The sequence below is a fragment of the Pinus tabuliformis genome, chromosome 6 (genome assembly GCF_031772625.1).
Source record: "Pinus tabuliformis cultivar Carrire ecotype Pingquan chromosome 6, CPIR1, whole genome shotgun sequence".
In the NCBI taxonomy this organism is placed as follows: Eukaryota; Viridiplantae; Streptophyta; class Pinopsida; order Pinales; family Pinaceae; genus Pinus; species Pinus tabuliformis.
Genome location: NC_142292.1, coordinates 771994252 through 772011817, shown reverse-complemented (window position 1 = coordinate 772011817; position 17566 = coordinate 771994252). Strand labels below are relative to the sequence as shown.

General features: G+C 38.4%; 1 protein-coding gene across 2 annotated transcripts in view; it reads right to left on the bottom strand.

The window, feature by feature from the left end:
- Window positions 1–17566, bottom strand: part of LOC149261004 (zinc ion binding protein) — a 449429-nt gene that overhangs the window by 381309 nt on the left and 50554 nt on the right. For both annotated transcript variants that reach the window (XM_089421537.1, XM_089421534.1), the window contains exon 2: window positions 1102–1215. In XM_089421537.1, the coding sequence (XP_089277663.1) occupies window positions 1102–1215 (114 nt within the window). The remainder of the gene's footprint in view (window positions 1–1101; window positions 1216–17566) is intronic.

Here is a 17566-nt window from a genome sequence, read left to right as displayed (position 1 = left end):
GTCGTGGGAAGGATCCTTCAAGCTTCTCCCATCTATTATTTGTCATGTTGGTTTCCCAACAAGCACATTTTCAATAGTTGGAGCAAATGCCAAAATTGTATCAACAATCCAAATAATGTGGGGAGCGGGACCTTCCTATGGTGCCTTGGGATATATGTGCCATGCCCAAGGATGAGGTGTGGCTTGGTTTGATTGATGTGGCCAAGTGGGTGGTCAAGGAATAGGGCTCATGCTTGCATTTCTTTCTCTAGTTTTGGATGAATGCACTTTGACATTGTTCGTGATAGTTGTAATTACCTTGAGTGTTGGATGTATATTTCTGCAATATAGGGCAGCAAGGAGAAAGAGCACTTTCCACTTGTATTTTTCAACTCTTGTGCCCCTTTACCATCTTTAGGACAGCCTCCCATTTGAACATTGTTATGGGACAATTCACCTAATGGATTAGGCACTAATTTCCATTCCTCCAATACACCTTTTTCTGCAATTTTTTGAACCTGTTTTGCTGGAAGTTACTTTTCACATCACCTTACACCTCATAGATTTAGTTGTCAGCATTCCTACTTAGGGAAGCCTCCCTTGACCAAGAGGAGAGCTGGCCTAAAGAACAGAGAAGATTTGGTGAGGTGACAGTGGCTGACCTCCTAGTTACTCCAGTCTATCATCTGGGTGTTTTGGATTTTTACACTTTCATGATGGCAGATTGACCAGTAACATAGATTAGCCATAAAATCTCAACAAAACACAAAAATTGAAGGAACCTTTCACAAAATAAAAATAAAAAACTGCAATGGCTAAAAATCAGAAAAAAATTGGAAAATAATCAATTTATTAGAGATCTGTCCCACACACTTTGATCTGTGCACAATAGTTGTTCTGACACTTTTTTAGGCCCAATGTGTGTTTTTGTGCTATGCTACGTGACTAGTAATTCTTCTAAGGTGTGATCTATCCACAACACTTATTACAAAGATAAATTAATGAAATACATATTTCAAAACAAAGATTGTCAAATCTATAAACAACAGTCAAGCACTTTGCATGATAAATATTTCAAAGTGCAAAATAAATATGGAGGAAGAGCACAAAATAATGGGTCACCTTCTCTATACTTTCTCCAGTGAATCTAAACGGGAAATCATGCAAGATGCTTATGCATTTCATTTGTTCTTCCATTCGCTTACATTCTTCTTTGTGCTCATTCCAATGAAGTTTCTGCACATCCAAGAGAATAACTGTTCATATTGCACAAACTAATTCTCTTACAAATACTTTGAACTATTTAAGATGTCTATTAAAGAAACTTCTTCAAGTTAAGTTGCAATTAAAGTTAGCTCCAATCTGCATTAAATTTTTAAAACATTGGAGGAATCTTCAATACAAACTATAGATCAAATAATGTATTCAAATAAATTAGAATGCCAAAGGAACAAAGGAGAAGCTACATCTTAAAATAAAATACAGTCCTATAATATCCTCTCCTAAATCAACATGTTGATTATCTAACCTCAAACAAGTGAGTTAATGAAGGTTGTAACCAAAATACATCCTTAATGGAAACTATTCAATGCATTGTAAATGACAGTCGTAGTCGCTTATGCTTCAAATGATCCAGGATCATCAAGTCAAAAACTGGAAAAATAGGGGAAACATGAAAACAATCATCAAAGCTCAAGCATAAACTCAGACCTCAAAAGCTTGGAAAACTTTGAAGACTTGGTGACCTGAAAACTTGGAAAATTTGCAAAAAAGAGAGAAATCAAAGATTTTTGCAACATTGTTCAAAATACAACAAATAGAGGTTTTGGTATGTGTTATCCACCAAAAGTGGGTTGTATGTGTTATCCACCAAAAGTGGGTAACACATGAGAAAAAAATTCTTCTCATTTGACAGCAAGCCAGTCCGCAGCCCCATGATGGTCAGCACATAACACTATGCCAGAATTCTCCACCCATTGCTCTAGTCAAATCACTCTCCCATCTAGCATTCTTCTTGAAGGGAGCTGGGTATCTCTCAACAGGTACTCTAACCATTCTTGCAATCATGCGCTTCCATTTAATGTTAGGGGAATATTGATATGGATCATAAGGCAAACTGAATGATTGACCAATCTTGATTGTATCCTTGTTCCCGCACTTCACTTGGGAGGTTAGTCTTTGACTCTAGTCTAGTGGGACCTCCTCTGAGGCCTTAGGGTTTAGGAAGGGCACTACTGGGGAGGCACTAATTGATATAGTGTGTCCAAGGTAATCCATACTTACCACTTTCCATATTTCCCAATTATTCAGCTTCGTTCTTCAGGTTGGTAGTCATTGGTCATTGGGATTGGCGCCCTATATCCGCATCCTTGAGTTAGGGACCGAAAACTTGGCCCCAAAGGTTGATGCAAGCAAAAGAAAGTTAAAAGCATATAAAGTCACAATGAAAGAGAATACAAAATGCAAAAGAAGGTTGGGACAAAGATTAGAGCATGGGCGAATGCCTAGCATAAGCTCTACCCCCTCATTAGCCATCACCCAGTTCCTCAAGCATTTGATGCTTCATCTCAAATAAAGGAAGTTTTGAATGTCTCAACCCCAATAAGCGAGAAACTACATCATCTTAAAGGTGTATTGGAGAAGCATAAAGCAAGCTTGAACTCCTAACTATGCACCAAATAAAGGAAATATCATTGAAGTAAAAGGCACACCAAAGGGCTGAAAAAAGTAGGCGAAGGAAAAGGCTACCTCATGCCACCACAATTGCACCCTCCTTACATCATCACACTCAAAATGTTGGACCCCCATTAGGTGGTCTCATGGTTGTGGCACTTTCTTTGAAGCCTCTCCCACTCCGTGACTACCATTATCACACACACCTATGGATTGATGGGTTGACCTAGGAAAGGTCACTCCCCTTGGGGGTTGGAAGAACCTAATAGTGTTACTAAACTAATCATCTCTAAGATAAGTGAGGTAACTTGTTTACAAATCCTAATCTAGTTAGATATTTGAAGGTAAGTTTTGTGTGAAGTATTATTGTGCCCTTAACATTAGAATATGGTTCACTGTGATGCTTTGATAGTTTTATGTCCCTAATGAAGTTGATCTCACTTGATTTTGAGAGGTTTTGTTCATGTGGTACCACATATGTAGCAGAGATCCCTTAAGGGATGGTTTGTTCTTCTTCAACAAATTCCACTAGGTTCTTTGCCCTATTGTGAGAGCAAACATGACTTTATGGCCCAGTGTTTGCCCTCTAGAGATGAGTGTCAGGACTTGAGTTGATTCCACATGATGTCGCACCCATTGATGAGCCTCTAGAAGGTTAAATGCTAAGCCTAGAGGCTTGAGCATTGGACCATTTGATGGTGTACACAAATGGACCAAAGATGCCCCCGGGCTACCTTGACCCTGTCTGATGTTCCAGAACCTAGACGAGGATGGTTATCACTGAGATGACTTGAGAGGGCTAACACATCCCTCTTTGATGCCAATGTTTGCCCTTAGAGGTGCCATGTCACTCCTACATGCTTGAAAAGGGTGACATAGAGCCTCTCTTCGATGATGTCATGGTGGAGGAGGCACCATTTGGAGATGTACACAAGCACTTTTGACTTCTTAGAGTAAGGAGAACTCTTGGACCCTTGCCTCATGTCCCCTGATGCCTTATTGTCTATTTTGGATAATGATGTCATGGTAGAGTCTCTTTTCTCTCACATGTGTGTGTTATTTTTTGGCATTTTGTTATGTTTTTGAGCTATTCCAAGGTTGGCATGTGACCTTTGACCCAATTGAACGCCTGAGTAAATTTAGGGGGTTTTTCTTGTAAAATTAATGAAATAAAGTTTGGCTAGCCTCATATAAATAGAGAGGAGCCTTATTCATTTATCATCATCATTCATTCATCACACTTCCCTCTCTTTGGAAGTGCACACTAGCCCTTTGTCTCTTCTACTTGGCCACAATGTGATTTCTATGGTGTGAATTGCTCTTAGAGGTTGATCTTTTGCTTGAATTTAGTTTCTTGGGATTGATTTAAGAGATTCTTGTGGAAACTTTGTAGGTTCATTGCATATCTTCTACATTTTGCATGTTATATTGAGTAAATTAGGATTTCTACATGTGCCATGGTTAAAATTGCTAAATGTATTTAGAAATCTTGATTCTATATGCCAGGCAAAAAAAAAATCTTGAATCCTTTAAGAGAACCATGAGTTGTGCATCTCTTAAATTTAAAATCTTCCTAATAAGGATGTCGCTAGGGGTTGTAAGAAGAGGAAGAGGATTTAGCCCTCTCACCCTATTCAACAAGGTCGTCCTCATTAAATTTGCCTTAGCTGGCTCCATGGCCCATTTAGATCAAGGCACTAGTCTAGGTGGTGGTGATCAAACCTTCTAATTTTACTAATTTCTCTCTCTCTTCTTTTTTAAATTCTATATATTTAGTATTACGGTTAAAGTTTCTTTGAGATACTGCTAAAAAGTAATTTTATTTGATATGTAATTGCCCCTCTAAGTGGGAATTGCACTAAATAATTGTCAAAAAGCAAAATCTAACATTTACTGCATGTTAAGATCATGTTTCTAGGGCTTATGTCATCATTATATTGTTGCTTTACGCATGTTTCAGCCATTCAAACTCCATTCCAAACCCTAAACTCTACATCTCTAATGGATAGTCTCAATCCTTTGTTGATTAATCATAGTAAGATTATTTTCTCTAGCTATTATATGACATTGCATGCCTTAAAATCAATCAAACCCTAACTTATAACAACCCTATAATTTGCTTAAGTAGTCTAGGGTCTGGATACTTGTACTTTGATAAAGATTATCTTAGCCCTCCAGGCTTCGCCAGTACCCTATCCCAGTCATTAGACTTTATCCATCACCAAGAACCCTTGTTGAATACCCTTAGGTGATCTATATAGGGAAGTCTCCCTTGTGGTTCAAATACCACAAACTAGCTGCAGAAAGGTTGTTGAGGTGAAAGTGGTAGTCGATCTCTTGTCGCAAAAGGTTTGGACCTGCCTAGTGAGGCTTTGCACTAGGCTTGCTAGATTTTGCGACAATAATAAGTATAATTCTAGATACTTTAATAGTGGAATAAAATAAACCATCCAATCATATAACTAGCAATAGTAAATTATTAATTACATAAGTTGCATGAAACTTGGAAATGAGCATTGTTACCCCTCATGTCAACAAGTGTTAAAATTGGAAACTAGGGCCAAACTCCATGTGGGTCTACTTATTCATGGCAGCTGATACTTTTCTTGGATTCCTCTTATCGAGAGGTGTAGGATTGATCTAAAGATAATCCGATTCCGACATGTATTCATGAAGATATGAATTTATTTGCGTTATGGGACAATTCATCAAGGTCGGCTGGCAACCAAATTGCCCCCACTTGTGCTTAACGTTTAATATAAAAAGAGGTGCCTTGCTAGTCATTTGTACACACACACTCTTCTTGCGATCTCTTCCTCTCCACTTGTCTTTGGGTTTTGGTGGGAGGAGAGATCCTAAGAGTCAACACTGCCCTAATGGAGAAGGCTCTACGCTATCATAGGAGATGGGAAAGCTCTACACTGTCATGGAGGACAGCCCTTATCTCAACCTCAAGAAGCCTTAACGCTACCCTATGGAGAAGCCCTAACATAGGTCTAATATGCAGTCAAGAAGGGCAGTGGTGTAAGCCCTCAACGCAGCCTAGAAAAGGGTCTCTACCCTAGATGGATGCCCTAGGACCTAAACACAGATCTACACGCTGCCTTATCTAGCCCTTATGCGTTGTTCTAGGCCACAGGTTGAGGAGGGCTTTCATGTGCCCTAACTGTTGTGTGTACTAGCCCTAGCCGCAGTCTTAACGAGAGGACTACAGTCTTACCCTAGCCGCAGTAAATGAAAAGATTTGGCCGCAGTCCTAGGGGATTTCTAGAGCTACAATATGCTGCCTAAATGGTTCAGTCTCAAGTCTGCCCTAGCCGCAGTAAACCATAGTCTTATGTATCATGTTGGTGCCCTATACACAGTCCATAAGAAGGGCTGTTAGGAGGGTTGTTACAGGCAGTTAAGGAGGGTTCTACTACACTGGCTAGAGGAACTACTACAGCAATGAGAAACCTCAATCCGCTGATAAGAAGAAGCTCTAACAGCATATAGAGTCTTGAAGGATCAGCATTGTATTTCAGTGGCCACATGTTGATGACAGCGTTGTGAGTGAAATTGTTCGTAGGACTGTGGGATTATAGCTTAACTTGCTGCTGGGTTAGGCTGTAGGCCATAGCCAGTGGCTGAGGCAGTTATATCAGTCTTGGCAGCATGGCAGAAGTGGTGTCCCTCCTTGACTGCAAGAGGAGGACATCATTCTAGAAGATGTTGTATTGACAACATGTTTAGATGCAGCAGTTGGATGCAGCATGGTGTTAGAGACAACAGTGTAGTGCAGCGTAATAATTGGGTGCAACTCGGTGATGGGAGCAGCACAGTGATGCATAGTGCAGCATGATGATGAAGAGCAACATGTTGGGTACAGCATGATGAGGTATAGCTCAGTGATGGTACAACATGGTGCAGCACAGTGATGATGGACATGGTATGATGGCGTAGCACAGTGATGATGGACATGGTATGATGGTGCACCATGGTGCAGCACAGTGACAGGTACAGCGAGGTCATGGAATCACCTATGTTCGAATCAGTGACCTCATGTGCCATCTTCTTAGTGAAGATCTCTGCTCTTATTTAGATAAGTCAAAATGTTGACTTCTGATGTATATGTACTATCTCTCTCTACTGAACTATTGAAGAACATATAAGAATAATTGATCAAGGATTTCCCCACATTGGGGTTTGTCCCTGGTTGGCGCCACATCTTGTGTCCTCTTCTCTTGGCTTGTCTTCTACGATTTATGTTTATGTTCTATCTGCATCTTACTATCATGCTAAATGTGATTGCTAATCTGGAGTTGATATTGAGCTAATATGAAAATTGAAGTAAATTTGCTATCAGCATAGAACATACCTAAAATAAACAACAAGAGTATATATATTTTTTCACATTTTCATTGTCGCCATCGTAAGCCCAAGGTACAAGTCTAAAACCTTGTAAAAACCATGTGAATCTGTAAACACCCACCTCAAGTTATAGGGAACATAGGAATATTAGCATGCATACGAGACATGCATATGATAGCTACATATGTATGCATTGCATGTATTGTACTAGTATATATATTAATTGAGTATGAAAATACCCAAGTATAGGGTAAATGGATTCATTATTGAAATACTAAGTAAAAAACCTAACTCTCAAAAAATATATATAATGAGTGAGGTACTTAATGTGTGTACCACCATCATAATGTATATAACTATATTATATAAAATAAAGAGGGAAATGTAATATATTGTACAAAATAGAAAGGAATCATAATACACACACACACACATATATATGATACTAATAAACTATCATATATGTATTTGAAATTAAACATATATCACATAGTATACATATATGGGAATGTAAGATATATTGTACAAAAGGGAATGAAAAATATATTAATTTGTTATTCAAACTAAAACTAAAAGAAGTTAAAATATTATATGATCTAAAGGTAATACAACCAAATAAATATAACTCATTAAGGCATTTTCTTTATTAAGTCACGTTGTCAAAATAGGGTGGTGATCTTAATTAAAGGGGGAGGAGTTTTAGGAGAATTTCACAAACAGAGAGGAAATTTCAAGGAAGCCACAAACAAAGAGGAAGATTGAGTCTTAATTGTTCTTGGAGCTTTGGGCACAGGGGCCAAAAGACCAACATTTTGAAGTCTTCTAGATCTGGGAACCAAATAGGTTAATCCCAGATAGGTTGGGAAGCAAAGGATCGGTTTGATAGCAGGAGCGGGAGCAACATCAAACTAGAAATGCCTTCGAACTGATTTCTAGGTATTCTTCTGCATTTTTTCCGATTCAAATTTATTGTTTGGTTAATTGACAAATTTAGGGCTTAGATTCAATCCGGCATAAATTGGCAAAAGTGGGTTCTCTAGTTAAATCCACAAGTAGGGTTTTACATTCTAGTTAGATTTAACCCACCGTCAACACTAGACCTCCACCGGACAAACAGAGAATGTGATGGTTGTGTCATGATATATATATTTTATATAATCATCGACCCAAGACAGGGGTCTTGGCAGAAACATTATGTTTATATTTTTTTATCAATTTAAAACAAAGGTTTTGATGGTGTAGTTGTGTCGGCCTAAGGACAATGTCGCTTTAATCACAGTATTTCACATTTATTATATATATCCCCATAAAGGTTTGTTTAATGCACGGTTTCACATTTTGGTATCATTTTCCTTCCACTTTTTCAGAAAATAATCAACTTAAGAAAACACTTTCTCAAAATAATCGACTTATAACTCATAAAAGAATTTCGGGGGGAAAACGCTTTATGTGTAAATTATGACGCATTTGTATGTCAAACCATGCCAGTTGTTATCCATGATATCTTGACTACAAGAAGAAAAAGGTTCGCCCACACCAAATCACATGTCATGGGTCCTCAACACGGAAATTGTTGGGCCCTTGTCACTTTCATCACTCATATAATAAATTAAAAAAATTAAAAGAGAGAGGTCATAAATTTCGTTCAATGTAAAGGGAGGATTTTGTTTTCTAAGCCAGATAAGAAACATAGAAGTCTATCAGATTTCAAAGCACTTTTGTTCTCAACTTATTGCCAAGTATTGAGAGATACAGAACGCAACAAAAGTCAAGTGAAGTAGTGGTGATTTTGTTTTCTAAGCCAGATAAGAAACATAGAAGTCTATCAGATTTCAAAGCACTTTTGTTCTCAACTTATTGCCAAGTATTGAGAGATACAGAACGCAACAAAAGTCAAGTGAAGTAGTGGTAACTTGGGGCCATCTGCTAGGAGACACAGCGCAAGAAAGGTCGAGTGAACGAGTGGTAACTTGGGTCATCTTCTGGTAGCTGTTTTTGGAGTTGTTCTGAGAGCAACCAGACAATCATGTAATTCCAATCTGTGGTAATCTGTGGTAATATTTTTTGTTGATGCAAAACGAAGCAAATTTGTAAGTGAATATGTATAAATAAAAACGACTTGGATCAACATCCAAAAAAAAATTGGCCATTGTCTCAGAAATATATGTTGTTTAAAATTGGATTTCGGTCCAAAATCATAGTCGGTGGGGTGAGGCCTTTCTTTGTTAACAATGGCAGCTTGTTGCTCGAATGCCACGCCAAGATATTGGCAGAAATCTGAGACAGACGATCATGGTGGAAGAGAGCATTTTAATAGATTAAGTGTAATTTTTCTAATTTGAATATTTTGTAATTTAATGATAAAATTGGTTAAATTAATTAATTAATTTTCTAGTTAAGGGACATTGCTAGGAAAAAAAAAGTATTCTATTTTTATTTATGGAATTAAATTAGAAGTGGTTACTTCTTGTTATATGACTTTTTGTTTTGTTATATGACTTTTGTTTAGGTGTGACTTTTGCTTAGGTTTCATTATGATGGAACACATGGTTACTATAAATATTTTGTAATTTTAAAGATAAAATGGAGTAAACATTAATTAATTAATTTTCTAGTTGAGGGGGTATTGCAAGAAAAAAAGTATTCTATCTTTATTTAGTTAATTGGAATAAATCCTCTCTCCAACACCATTTTGTATGGTTTTCTTAGTTGCTACGTGGAATATTAGATTTGGCCAATTTGTTATGTGTTAAGACATAGATTCCTTTAAATTAAATTATTCCTTATACATATTATTCCTTATTCCAAGCCCCAAGGGTTAGCTTAGTTGGTCAAAATCAGTGCCTCGCCATCGGGAGGTCACAAGGTCCATTCTCCCCGAAGCCCTTGGGGTTAGGCCTTGCTAGTGGGCCGCGGGGCTAGATTCCCTTCGGGTTCAATCAGCCCAGATTTTTCCATGGACGTAGCGCCACCCATTGACCAAGGTGTCTGTGAACCACAGCGAAAATAATAAACAAAACAAAATATATATATATATATATATATATATATATTATTATTCCTTATTCCTTTAAATTTGGCCAATTTAATTTGTTTTAATGATGATTTTGTAATAATCTTTATAACATTGATTACATAATTTATGTTAATAAATTCAAATCTTAATTAAGAATCACCTAAATATTTATAAACTTCCTTTTTTAACTTTAAATGACGTTTAAAAAAAAAGATGCCTTAATGTCATATACATTTTTCGTCTTAGATGTATATCTATATCCTTTTATATCTTATTCATAATAATTCTTAGTCTATATATAATTGTTAAGCTACTCAAAGAATTAAACATGTCATTAATGAAGATATCTAAAGTTAATAACCCTTCCATGGGCATAATAGGGTTAGAAAGTTCTAGGTAGTTTTACAAAGTGATACTATGAACCAGGAAGATCTATGTAAGTATTATTACGCATCAGAATAAATTACCATGCATCAGGACAAGGAGGTAACAATACCACCCTCCTTGACCTTAGTATCAATAACACCTACCTGCAGGTAATAATAGCAGAAAACCTATACCCGCATGTGAGCTTGAATTTACAAAGTTGTATTTGCTAATCTAAATTGTACCTCAGATAATTTAGTCATATTTTGTGATCAAGAAAAAATGTTGCAATGGTAAAGACATATCAACGACAACGTCGTCTAGCACCATCGCCAGTGCTATCACCACCACCACCACCGTCATCAGTACCAACTGCTTCGGCGCCTGAGCTAACCATTATAATGCATTCATTAGAAGCAATCTTGGAAACACTAAAAGAGTCGGCGATAGCCAGTACCAAGGAAAAGAGACATCAAGTCGACTGTTTCATGTATGGATTAAATCCTTGAATCAAGGCCATGGTTAGAATGTGGAGGCCATCATTAGTAGCAAAAGCAATTAAATGTGCCTACTATGCAGAGGAGCATCTAGGAATCAAAAGGGATGTCAGGCCAACAGGATCACCACAGCCAGGATTTCCAAGGAAGACTCCCCATAACTTCTTAAGGGAGAGCAGTTCAAGGCCACCTCTTTATGGTAATAGATTTACTCGAAGAGAAGTAGGAGCACGGGCTCCCATGGCAGCTAATGCTATATCTACAGAATCATCAAGATCTAACACAAGTTAGTGGAACTCTTGTGGAACTAATAATAGAGGAAGAAGTGCGAGAGGAAGTAGCACAAAAGGACAGAGCTCTATTTCAAGAAACTCACAGTCTAACACAAGGGGAATGACCCCAGGTTAATTGTTGGGATGTGGAGGACCTCATTCTCAACGTGATTGTCCAGAGGCCTTGTCAAGTGTAGTGCAAAGAGTGGGAAAAAATCCATCATCAAATACCAAAGCCAATCATAGAATCCATGCAATAGACAACAACAACCAAGCATAACATCAGTCCACTATAGTGTTGTCCTCATGTACTATTAACGGCATAAAACTCAAAATATTATTTGATACTAGTGCTACTTATAGTTTCATTTCCTCACATGCATTAAATAAAAGTGGGTTGGCAACCCACAAGAAAAATGATTTTAGACAAGTAGAAATGGCTTAAAGGGAACTTCAATACGTAGAATTAAGTGTTGAGTAATGCAAAGTTAATCTAGGGGTCTGTTCGACTAAGTTAAAAATATTTGTCACAACCCTAGGGATTTATGATCTCGTCATAGGGATGGATTAGTTAGAAGCTCATAAAGTTTGGGTAGACTGTTATGGAAAAAGAATTCTCAGCATAAATGATGAGGAGAGACGATCCAAATCCAGGGCATTAAGAGGAAGGTATCTTTACGCTTCATTTCAACAATGCAAATGAAGTGTTGCCTAAGAAAAGGTTGTCAGGTATATGCAGTAAAGGAAGTGAGCAAGGAAAAAGGGCCATCCCTATAGCAATATCTGGTGTTATCCAAATTTCTGGATGTTTTTCCTAAGGAACTACCAGGATTACCTCCTAAAAGGGAGCTTGATCTCACAATAGAATTGAAACTTGGTACAAAACCAATCTCTAAAACACCCTACAGAATGGCGGCTCTGGAACTTCAAGAATTACGAATTCAACCGAAGAAACTATTGTAGATAGGACACATCCGACCTAGTATTTCACCTTGGGGTGCACCTGTGATTTTTGTCAAGAAGAAGGATGGTTCCTTGCGGCTATGCATAGACAGTAAAGAAGAGGTATCCAATGCCCCGAATTGATAGCCTTTTTGATCAAATGAAAGGGGCTTTGGTCTTCGAAAAATCGATCTACGGTCAGGTTATCATCAATTAAGAATTAAGGACAGTGATATTTCTAAGACTGCCTTTTGAACACGCTTCGGGCATTACAAGTTCACTGTGGTAGCATTTGGATTGACCAACTCACCAATAGTATTCATGAATCTTATGAATAGTGTTTTCCGCAAGTACCTCAACCACTTTGAACAAGTCTTCTTAGATGATATTCTCATCTATTCCAAAAATGAGAAGGAGCATGAAGAATATTTGTGAATAGTATTATCTTTCCTCAGGGAACATCAGTTATATGGAAAGCTATCGAAGTGTTCCTAGAAAATTCATTACCTAGATCATATCATATTTGGTGAAGGGGTCTCAGTAGATCCTGAGAAGGTAAAAGCAATCATGGATTGGTTGACACCAAAAAATGCGCATGAAGTACATAGTTTTATGGGTTAAGCCAGATACTATCGAAGATTCGTAGAAGGGTTCTCAAAAATTGCAAAGCTTATCACAACCCTCCAACGTAAAGGAGTTAGGTATGAATGGGCCAAGGAATGTCACATGGCATTCTCTGAACTTAAACGATTGTTGACTAATGCTCCAATCTTGCAAGTACCTAATATGGACAAAGACTTTACCGCATGTACTAATGCATCCAAGCAAGGATTAGGTGCAGTATTAATGTAAGATATGGGAACAATAGGGTATGCCTCAAGGAAGTTAAAGCCTCATGAAAAACTATATGTCACACACGATTTAGAATTGGCCATTGTAGTACTAGCTTTGAAGATATGGAGACACTACCTTGTAGGGAGAAGCTTTATGCTCAAAAACAACCACCAACGTTTACAACATTTGTTTACCCAAAGGGACTTGAATGTTAGGCAAAGACGATGCAGCGAATTCTTAAGTGAGTATGATTTTGGAATTTCATACATTAAAGGGAAAGATAATGTAGTGACAGATGTTCTAAATAGAAGACCAAAGATCTTTTCCCTAATACCTATCAAGGTAGACTTGAGAAAGCGAGTGCTAAAACATCTCTTGGAAGACAGTTGGTATTTAAAAGTGAGATCTGGACTTCATAGTAAAGATCCAAAAGGACCTAATTTTGAGGGGTATGAACTAAAGGATGATGGACTTTTGCAATTCCATAGAAGGATGTACATTCCTGATAGTGGGGATCTTCGAAACACCATCCATAAGGAAGCCCACAGAGCACTGTGTTGTGTGCATCCTAGTGTAAAGAAAATGTATGATGATACAAAGAAACTCTTCTTTTGGGCAAGAATGAAGCGCAATATTGTCGAATTCATTGCCAAATGTCATGAATGTCAGCAAGTGAAGGCTGACCATTATCACCCAACGGGTCTCCTGCAACTTCACGATATTCCTATCACCAAATCGAAGGTGATTTTCTATGGATTTTATCGTCGGGCTACCTCTTACCCCACAAAGGCACAATACCATTCTGGTCGTGATGGATAAACTAACAAAAAGCGCCCATTTTATTCCCATAAGAGATACTTATGAAGTTGCTGACGTAGCTCGAGTATTTATAAATGAAATCATTAGATTTCATGGAGTTCCTAAGAAGATTATATCAGATAGGGATCCACGATTCACTTCAAGGTTCTGGACTTGTATGCAGTTAGCTTTAGGAACTCAACTAAATTTAAGTACATCTTATCATCTTGAGACTGATGGACAAACAGAAAGGGTGAACCAAGTACTAGAAGATATGTTGAGGATGTACGTTATGGATCAGCAAACACATTGGAAAAATTACTTTCCCTTGGTTGAATTTGCATACAATAACAGTCACCACAGTTCAATCGGAATGCCTCCATTTGAAGCATTATACTGCAGACCTTGCAGAACACCATTAAGTTGGGACGAGTTAGAGGACCGAGTGATAGTGGGAGCAAAATTAATTCAAGAAATGGAAGAGCAAGTAAAACAAATTAGGCAACGGTTAAAGGAAGCACAAGATAAATAGAAAAGTTATGTTGATGCTCACAGGACAAATAGGAATTATGAAGTAGGGGATCAGGTTTTTATCCCCATTAAACCAAACAGAAACACCATCTAGTTTGGAAAAGGAACAAAGTTGTCACCCCAGTTTATGTTGATTTTTGGTAGCATCGGATGTGCTCTAGCCTTGAAATTTGGAGGAAAGGCTAAAGCACATGAGATCTCCAAGACCCATAAATCGTTTTGAGAAATTCCACCCGAATGAGGATTTATTAAAATAATTAATATTTTTAATGAGATCCTAAGTCTAAACTCGGGAAAATAAAAATATTAATGGGTATTAATAAAGATAAGGGTGAGAAGCTTCTAAGAGATGAGGATCAAGTCTGTTTTAATCTTAGCCGTTGATTAGGGACTTAATCTCGGTCATTAATTCGCCAACAGGAAAAGTATAAGAGAAGACTTGAGGATCATTTGGAGACACACCGACAGATACTTAGTATCTTTAGGAAAATTGATTCTCAAGTAAAGGAGATCGATTTCAAAGAGAGAGTTGCAGGGTGGAGGAAGAGGAGGGCATCAACAGCAGGCAATGACTGAGGAGGAGGTGACACAAGGGATTGTCCAAAAACAATTGTGTTTATGTGATTGGTTCTTGTGCATATATTTTTCTTTGGGTAATTGTGTGATAACTACAGTAGAATTTATTTTAATACATCTGTTGAAGGGATTTCGTAAATAACTTATTGTGAATAATAAGTAGGTGAAATAAATTAGTTGTTGCAGTAGAATTTCAGTTTAGAAATTTTCACATGGTATCAGAGCAGAGATCTGGCAACAGGAGAGGGAAATCAACTATGGGTCAAGAGCATGATGCAGAGACATCCACTCAAGGGGACTCGCGCAGATTTCCAGAACCATGCACAAGGGACATGAATTACAATTATTCTATGTTAGCTTCCAGATTGGAAGAAGAAGTCACTTGCTTAGCAAGCTCTGCCTCCTCGGAGGTTTGGTATATAGACAGTGGAGCTTCCTGGCATATGACAGGAATCCGAGAATATTTTTTAGATTATCAGGAAGAAAGAATGAATTTTCAGATCACCATGAGAAATAAGGCGAAGTGTACTCCAGTGGGAAAAGGTGTTGTGGTCTTTCAAACCGAAGCAAGAGAGCGGCTTCGAGCAACCAATGTGCTACATGTGCCAGGATTGGGAATGAACCTACTCTCGGTATCTCAACTTCAAAACAAGGGCTATGATGTTTTCTTCATTAAGGAGAAAGTATATGTCAAACACTCGAGTTGGAAAAAGAAGGCCCAGAATGGAATCAGAAGTAACATGTTGTACAGGTTGCAGCTAGAATCACCAATGGCACTAATAAGCAGTGGTGGAGACAAATATTTGAATGAACTATGGCATAGGAGGATGGGACACTTACACCATGGGGCTCTGAGAATTCTCAGGAAAACAGTATCAGGAGTTCCAGAACTAATACCGAACGAGATGATGTCTGCAAATGGTGCACTCTAGGCAAATATGCCAAAGCAGCTTTTTCCAGAAGTAATAATAGGGCTGAGAGTGTGCTAGGATTGATGCACTCAGATATCTGCAGACCGATGTCCACAAAAGATATTAGTGGTGTCGAATACTTTGTCACCTTCATCGATGACCATTCCAAAAAGACTTGGATCTACTTTCTGAAAACCAAGGATGAGATTTTTGGTCGATTCAAAGAGTTCAAGGCTCTAGTGGAGAATCTGACAAGAAAGAAGATAAAAGTGTTGCGCTCAGACAATGGTGCAGAGTATGTTGACAAGGACTTCACTAATTTTTGCGCTAAGGAAGGCATCAGAAGAGAGTGGATAGCTCCCTACAATACGGAGCAAAATGGAGTAGCAGAAAGGAAAAACAGAACTATTATGGAAGCAGCTAGGGCAATGTTGTATGATCAAGATATGCCTAAATTTCTATGGGCAGAAGCATGCAGCACAACAGTTTATGTCCAGAACAGGACTCCACATAGGGCATTGGGCAAAATCACTCCGGAGAAGGTCTTCACAGGGAAGACACCTAAATTCAGTCATTTCAAGATATTTGGGAGTTTATCCTATTGCCATATTCCCGAAGAAAAGAGAAAGAAATTAGATCAAATTGTTGAGAAAGGATATCTTATGGGATATAGCGAGAATGTTGAGGCATATAGATTCTATCTTCCAGAGAGTAGGAAGGTAGTAATTCGGTAGGATGTAAAGTTCATGGAGGACAGAGCTTTCAGGAAATCCCGAGAAATGCCTTCCGAGGAGCAGTTGAAAGACGAGCCATTGGTCAAACCACTTCGACCAGCAGAAACTAGTACCAAAAATTCTCTTGAAGACAAAGCTTCAAAACAGGAGGAATTTCGTTTCCGAGGAAAAGCTGATAGATGTGACTACTACTAGTGGAAGAACAAGTCGGGAACTCCGACAGATTCTACGGGATGCAAAGGACTTCATTGGTGCACCCAGGAATAATAAAAGGGAGCGAAGACAGCCAGACAGATACTAGGCCTTAGTAGCTCAAATTGGGGAACCTTCTAGTTTTCAGGAGGTTGTTCATCATCAAGTATGGATAGATGCTATGGTGGAGGAATACACCTCTATAATGGTCAATGATGTATGGGAAGTGGTACTTAGGCCTCAGGACAGATCAATGGTAGGTTCGAGATGGATCTACAAGGTCAACTATGCTGCAGAAGGCAGTGTGGAGAAATACAAGCCAGGTTTGTGGCTAAGGGGTATGCTCAGAAGGAAGGGATAGACTACGAAGAAACCTTCGCCCGAGTAGCCAAGTATACTTCTATTAGAACCGTGATATCTCTTGCAACACAAATGGGGTGGGAGATTCATCAAATGGATGTCAAGACAGCATTCTTAAACAGGGTAATAGAAGAGGAAGTATACATTGAACGGTCAGAAGGTTTCGAGACACATGAGAAGAAACCTCATGTATGCAAATTAAAAAAAGCCTTGTATGGGCTTAAATAGGCACCTAGAGCATGGTACAGTCGAATTGATGGCTACTTGCAGAAGATGGGGTTCGTCAAGAGTGACACGGACCCTAATCTCTATTATCTAGTCATAGAGAATGAGGCTCTAATCCTAGTGTTATATGTGGATGATCTCTTCCTGACAGGTTCATCCAAGTTCATTAAAGACTGCAAGAAGAACCTAGCCACAGAATTCGACATGAAGGAATTGGGACAGATGCATTATTTCCTGGGGTTGGAAGTTTGGCAGCAGAAGGGTGAGATCTTCCTTGGACAAGGGAGATATGCTACAGAAATCTCGAAGA